This window comes from Benincasa hispida, unplaced genomic scaffold, assembly GCF_027475165.1.
Source record: "Benincasa hispida cultivar pf3 unplaced genomic scaffold, pf3_genome.v1.1 HicScf791, whole genome shotgun sequence".
NCBI lineage: Eukaryota > Viridiplantae > Streptophyta > Magnoliopsida > Cucurbitales > Cucurbitaceae > Benincasa > Benincasa hispida.
In genome coordinates, this window is record NW_028326923.1 from 1 (window position 1) to 7,443 (window position 7,443).

General features: G+C 35.2%; 1 protein-coding gene across 1 annotated transcript; it reads left to right on the forward strand.

The window, feature by feature from the left end:
- The first annotated feature begins 20 nt into the window (after positions 1 to 20).
- Positions 21 to 1,752, forward strand: LOC150029936 (uncharacterized). The gene is made up of 3 exons (XM_090310238.1): positions 21 to 465; positions 853 to 891; positions 1,088 to 1,752. The coding sequence occupies exons 1-3, from the start codon at positions 307 to 309 to the stop codon at positions 1,373 to 1,375; spliced, it is 486 nt and encodes a 161-aa protein (XP_090166364.1). The 5' UTR covers positions 21 to 306; the 3' UTR covers positions 1,376 to 1,752.
- Positions 1,753 to 7,443: the final 5,691 nt, after the last annotated feature.

Genomic DNA, 7,443 nt, shown 5'->3' on the forward strand with positions numbered 1-7,443 from the left:
AATAATAGTAAGTAAAAAGATTCAGAGAAGCAAATTCTGATACTCAAAACATACCACCAAACAATCTTATTGTAATTTGTAATTTGTTATCTGATTTGATCTCATTTGTGTAACACTCCACTTTGGTTTTGTCTATAAAATTATAGGCCTTTCTACTCAATTTAGGTCTAGCATTTTCCTTCCATTAGTTTGCTTCTATTTTTTCCCAGTAGTTTTGTTGTATTTTTTTTTGTTCTTGTTCTGATTAGTTAGAACTTAGCAGGTTTTATGTTGCCAAGTTGGAAGTCTTAATTTTTTTAAACCAATATGTTTTTAAGTTTATTAACAGTGTTCTTCACCCAGAGATTATCACCCATAGAATATATTTTCATCAATGGAGACCATTATGTGGCTGTTTTAGAAGAAAGTGAAGATAGGGCTGTAGGGCTCCTCTCTCCTATCTTAGCAAGTGTGAAGGACAATGGGGTATGATAAAAATGAAGATCTGTAGGTCTTTTCTCTCCGTTATTTGCTGGGCAGACTAGTGATTAGAATCTTTTATAATATTACCAACCGTGTCAAACGTTTATCCCATGCAAATCTGCCATGGATACAATCTCTGAATCCCATGTTTAAAATTTATAGGATACATGATTTGCTATATTGAATTTTCTACGAGTTTCTGTATTACAGAGGTTGGGTCTTTTAAGCTTGAGATTCTGGTTGTTGAAATGCTATTCAACTCCCAAGGGTCAGCATATAAGATAAATTTAACCTTGACAGAAGTGATCTTTACGTGATGATGACATCTTCTCTTGAATATGAATTTTATGTAATGGTTTCTGCATTTTTCTCTGTTGATACTTCGTGCAGGTGGCTGAGAGCATGTCAGTTAGAATGTCTGAGGATGAGGTAATGCAACCATACAATGCTTCTTAATGCATATTCGTTCCAGATTTTATTTTAAGAAGGATTTCTTCTCTTGTTAGAACAGTCAGTTCTTTATAATATCATGCTCATAACGTATGCAAAACATAACATATTACGTTGGTATGCAAAATATAACACATTGAACTAATATTGAGTAAAATGATACTCTTTCCATCAGGTTGAAGAAAAGCCGACAGAAGAGGCCACACCTGAGAGAGTTGACGCAACCATTGAGAAACATCATAATTTAGTTAAGAGCAATGGAGTTACATCGGGGGGTGAGGATGGCTCGATCTCTACTTTGGAGAACAAGAAGGAAGAACATGGTGGTCAGCAGTGCAAAGAGGTGAAATCACCCAAAAGTCCTGAACCTGCTAATTTGGGCTATGAGAAGGCTAGCAATGTGAAGGAAAGAGCAGCAGAAACAGAAAGTGATACTACCAGTGATTTTGAGGCATTGATTTAAAAAGCTATTGAGGCTTATGCCTTGAGGCTCGCCTCGAGGCAACGCTCTAACTTTTAGCCTCGAGATTTACGCCTTTGTTGAACAATAAGAAGCTTACGCCTCTCATGGAAGAGGCTTGCGCCTTTTTGCAAATGCATAGAGGCTTATAATCTCTATGCCTCAGCTAACGATTAGAAAAATAATAGTGATTTGTCTAGTTCTTAAAAAATGTTAAGGTTTAAGTTATTTATGGAAGGCTTATTGAGCAGTTTTGTTGGACTATTCTCACCCATGTAGATCCAAGGATAATCCTGAATAAATAGGAGTTTATAGCTGACTCAGGATTAAGATCGAGTTATCCTAGGTTACTATATGAAATAGTCAGTTTTAACCGTAAATGGTCGTTATAAAGAAAAGTGACTATTTCATGATTCAGTCTATATGCAAACTCATTGCATAGGATGCCCCCACTCACATGTCTCTACATGAATGATCTATTTGTATTACCTATACAAAATGGGTCGCATCCAATAGTGTTACCAGGATGAGATACTCAATTTCATCCATATACTTATAGACCATTTAGGTTATATACTATTAACTTGATCTTGATTATGTCACCACATAAAGTTAAAGTATTCATACTATAGTCATGGATATGTTTATTGGATTTTCATAATAGAATGCAAAATCAACAACTTTATTGAATAGAATACTCAATAATATTTTTTGATAAATAGAATGTTTAACACAAAGTTTACAAACTGCGAATTTTAGGACATTTTCAACCTACTAAAAAAATATCAATTTTATAACTTATTAACTTCTTATACTGTAGGCTTAAGGAGTTCACAACTCCACTCCTTGCCTCAAGATGTGATACCTAAGATGTGATTATTGCATTAAGTTCTTCATGACTCTGTTTTTATTGCCATCAATGCATCGTAGTTAGTATGTTGTAATTCAACTTGTCTTTGTTTAAATATATACAAGAATTGCTGATGTTTATGTATTTTCCTGATTAGGAGTCAGGTCAATAATTCGTTTGTGTGTATTTGTGAAGCATTTTGTGAGGATGTAGAAATGCTTGTCCTGCTTCTTGTAGACTTATTGGCTGATTCGTCCAAAGTTCTTTGTTTTGAGTGTGTGAAACTTAAATGATATATAACCAAAAACCTATAAACGTGATGAAATAATGAATATTGGAACTTCTGCATTTTCTATACTGTAATACTATTCCTGGTTTTAAATATCGTTGCCTCTTTTTCGTTTATGATCTTAAAGCAACACATTGCTGATTAGCAAATGGCACTCATCTTTGTTGTGTTGAAAGCTTAAATCTCATTTTCTCTTATTGTTATTTTCAGGAGTCTGAAACCAAGAATTTTGATGAAACTCTAGTTGGTTCGAAGATAAAACCAAGGTGGCCAAAAGATTGCATGTAAGTGCAAATGGTCTCACCACCTCTTTTAGGTTTCTTTGGTGCATAGTATCATAATATGATAAACTTAAGTCGTAATGCACACATAGGATATGCAGAAATATACTTTTCTGGGGGTGTTAAAAAATCTCAATGATCCGATCGACCCAGGTTGGGTTGGGTTATCAACTAATTTAAGTTGAGTTGAGCTCAAATAAATGAAAATGTTTTTGGGTTGAATTCGTTATGAGTTCACCTAAAATAACTCAGACCAACCCGAACCAACGCAAATCTATTATTAATTTTACTTATGATACGGTTATATATACATTATTTATTTGAATTTAATTTAGTTTCAGGATCTTTTGGATAATTTATTCTCCAACAACTCCTAAAAATGTTTTTTGGTACTTTGAAAAGAAAATTTCCATAATATAAATTGAAATTGAGTTGTTAATCTTAATTCATTATATGAAAATAATTGAATAAAATTTTTACTTATTAATATTATACTTATTTTTAGGACAAAAATTTAAATAAATGATCCTAGTAAATCCGAATCAATCCAATCCAAATGTTTCATTGCTGAGTTGGGTTAAGTTCATTATTTAATATGGATTATATAGGTCGAAGAAAATTTATACCTGAACAATTGGAATGAATCTAAAAAATGGTTCAACTTAACCCAACCCAACCCATGATCACTCATATACTTTTCTAATATTTTTGCACATGGGTAGCTTATGTAACTAGTGTTGTATTCAACGTTAGGACTTGGATTTAAATTTGACTAAATTGATTATTAAAAAGCTTTCATCTTTGCGGGTTGAGGTTTTGTAGATAAGGTTCATGGGAAGAAAGGATTTGAGTGGAAGTGGAGATCTCAGATTTAAATTTGTGTTAAGAGGGCGAAATATTCCTTTCTTATCCAGTGTTTTAAAAAGCTCCCTCAGGCACATGCCTAGGTCCAAGGCGCAGGTCTAGCGCCTCGCCTTGGAAAAGTGAGGCGCACAAAATAAGATATGCCTTAGGCGCGTGCCTTTTGTGAAGCCCCAATGATCAAAGACCTACACCTTGGGGCTTTTCAATTATTTTTTAAAAATAGTTATAATTAAGGATTTTCCTTCTTTATTAACTAAAAGGATCAACTTTACAAAACCTAAATGCAACATTTCTTGTGTTTGGGTCCCTTTTTTCCATATTTCCATATCAATTATACTCTCTCTTTTTAATGTAATATTTTTATATATAGTGCGCCTCACAAAAAAAAGTCTGTGCTTTTTTGTGTTCCTTGTGCTTAGGCTTTAGAGGGCCATCGTGCCTTAAGACGCCTTGGGCATTTAAAAACACTGTTCTTATCCATAACAAATTGTTAGATAAAATAGAGGCTTCTAGAGGGCTTAGGAAGGGAAACTCTCTTTCCTCTCTCTCTTCATACTAGTGGTGGATATTTTTAGTAGATTAGTTAGCACAGGTGTGAAAAGAGGAGCTATTGAGGGTTTTTAGGTGGGGGAGAGAGAATCTTCTCCTGTTGTATCTCCATTGTGCAAATGATACTATTTTCTTTTATTGTAGGAGAGAGGATTCCTTTGTAAATCTCAATTGCATTCATTGTGTTTGAGCTTATTTTGGGTCTTAAGATTGATAGGTCTAGGAGTGTGGTCTTTTGGGATTAATTTTGTGTGTAACAAGTTGTACTCTTCTCTGGCAGCTTGTTTGATGGGTCTCTTCCTTTTCACCTTGAGGTTCCTTTAGGCTGCAACTTTAGGTGTGTTTCCTTTTTGGATTTCTTGAAAGGAGGGAGGTTGACTCTTATTCAATTCGTTTTTGGTGGGTTTCTACATATTTCTTATCAGTGTGTAGGATTCCAGTCTTTTGGAGTAAGATTCTTGAAAAGATTGATCAGTAAAGGAGGGCTCATGAGTAAGGTAGGACATTGTGTCAACGACAAGGAGGGTTGGGTATAGGTAATTTAAGACTTTGTAATGGGGTGATGCAGGCCAAATAACTGTGGCGTTTCCCTTTGGAATCAAATTCTATATGACATAAGGTCATTTGAGTAAGTATGACCTCAACTTATCCAAGTGGGCTTTAGGTCATGGTTAGAAGGCACATCTAGAAATCCTTGGTTAGCAATTGCTTCAAGCATTGCGTCCTTCTCCAAATATGTGAAGATTGTCGGGTAGGTCAAAGACCCTAGTGTTTGGAGTTCTCTCGTCTTTTCCATTTATCTCCTTTTAGGGTGTGATTAGTAGGGGTATTCGTGGATTGGGTCGGGTTGGGTTGAAGAATTTTTGTAGACCCAATCCAATTGTTCACTTTGTTAATTTCTTCAACCTAAATAACCCTTATTAAAAAAATGAACCCAACCCAACCCAACCATGAAACATTTGGGTTGGGTTGGTTCAGGTTAATCGGGTTATTTAATTAAATTTATGTTTTAAAATGAAGTAAGATGTTAATACGAAAAAAATTGATTTAATCATTTTCTTTTGAATGTGCTAAAAACCTATTTTTAGGAGTTTTTGGAGAATAAATTATCCCAAAAAAATAAAACTTAAATAAATATATGTGTATATAATTGTATCATAAGTTAAAAAATATGTATTTTTTAAAGTTAACAATAAGTTTAGGTTGACTGGGGTTGGTTTGAGTTATTTTAGGTGAACCCATGAACCAACCCAACTCACAAAATTTTCATTTATTCGAACCCAACCCAACCCAAATGAGTTGATAACCCAACCCAAATCGCACGGGTGGGTTGGGTTGATCGGTTTCTTCGGGTCATTGAGTTTTTTGAACACCACTAGTGATTAGTCTCTTCAGTCGACTCTTTTTTCGGGTTTGTCTCTTTCCTTCAACTTTGGTTTGCAGTTGTTTAGAGTATTTATCTGGAGAGGAATAATAGGATCTTTAAGAGGATTTAGAGGTCTTGGAAGAGGGTTGGTCCATAGCTAGGTTTAGTTTATTGTCTCACTTTGGGAGCTGTGATTAGGAATTTTTGTAGCCATTCGTTAGGTCTTATTTTGTTTGACTGGAGCCAAGCTTTGTTTTAGCTCTTTGGAGGGCTGGTTTTTTTTTTTTTTTTTTTTTTTTGTAATTTTTGGTTTGAGTGGCTTACCGACTTTGTACTTTTTCATTTTTTTTTATCTCAATAAGTTAGTTCTTGATAAAGAAAGAGACTTAACGTTTAAAATTACAATTCTCCACAAGGAAGCAAAGGGCAATAAGTGAAATACAACGACAAAGTACCAAAATAAAGGCTCGAAACCCAAAACTTCGTGCATTAAAAAACTAAGAAAGGAGAAGGCATGGAAAACTAGAGGACAAGAATCTTCCAAGCCAACAAAATAAGAACTGTGCATCCCTAGAGGCTTTAAAAGGTTTCTTGATAAAGATTTTTTTTCTTTTTTATTAGACCCCGTTTGACAACTATTGAAAATAAAGGGCAGAAGAGAAAACACCAAGGTTACGTGGAAAACCCTAGGCTAGGGAGAAAAAACCACGATAAAAGTTTTTATTAATTTTTGATAAACACTACATAGAACAGGTACAAATATAAATAGCCATAGGTCAGAAACCCTAGACTGTAGACACCAAGTAAAAGACTAAAATGCCCTTGGGCTAAACAACGTTTTGCAACACTCCCCCTCAAGTTTGGGCGCAGATATCAATAAGATCCAACTTACTAACACAGGTGTCAAAAATCTGTCTCGATAATCCTTTGGTGAGGACATCTGCAATCTGTTGAATAGACAGAACATAGGGAATGCAGATACTATCGTTATCCAGTTTCTCCTTGATGAAGTGTCAATCGATCTCCACATGTTTGGTTCTGTCGTGTTGGATAGGATTATTAGCAATATTAATAGCAGCCTTATTATCGCAATAAAATCTCATAGGGTCATGAATTTCCTGATGAAGATCTACCAGAACCTTTTTCTACCAAATTTCTTCACAAATTCTTAGGCTTATAGCTCTATATTCAGCTTCGACATTGCTTCTAGTCACGACACCTTGCTTCTTACTCCGCTAGGTAACTAAATTTTCCCACACAAATGTACAATGTCCCGAAGTGGACTTTCTATCAGTAATAGAACCAGCCCAGTTTGAATTTGTGTAGGCCTCAATGCATTTTTTGTCATGTTTTCTAAACACCAAGCCTTTTCCAAGAGTAGATTCCAGATATCTCAGAATCCGTGTAACTGCCTCCATGTGTTTTTCAGGAGCTTGCATAAACTCACTGACCAAACTAACTGCATACGATATATCAGGCCTGGTATGTGAAAGATATATTAGTTTCCCTACAAGACGTTGATATCTTTCCTTGTTAACAGGAACATCTTCTACAGATTCTACCAGATTGCTATTGGCTTCCACCGGCTCTACAGGTTTACACCCAGTCATTCCAGTTTTTTTCAACAAGTCCAGCGTAGATTTTCTTTTAGACACAGAGATCCCTTCCTTTGATCTTGTTACTCCCATTCCGAGGAAATATCTCAAGTCACCAAGATCTTTGATCTCGAACTCATCTGTCATCCTCTGTTTCAACCTGCCAATCTCTGTTGAATCATCCCCTGACAATATGATATTGTCAACATAGACAATCAGAACAACTACTTTTCCTGGTGTCGACCTCTTAGTGAATAAGGTGTGATCAGAATGCCCT

What these genes read in the sequence shown, in the direction of transcription:
- LOC150029936 (XM_090310238.1), top strand. Translation starts at nt 307, where the DNA reads ATGTTTTTAAGTTTATTAACAGTGTTCTTCACCCAGAGATTATCACCC. An exon ending in CAAGTGTGAAGGACAATGGG is followed by an intron (nt 466 to 852) that starts GTATGATAAAAA and finishes TACTTCGTGCAG; the next exon opens with GTGGCTGAGAGCATGTCAGT. An exon ending in TTAGAATGTCTGAGGATGAG is followed by an intron (nt 892 to 1,087) that starts GTAATGCAACCA and finishes TCTTTCCATCAG; the next exon opens with GTTGAAGAAAAGCCGACAGA.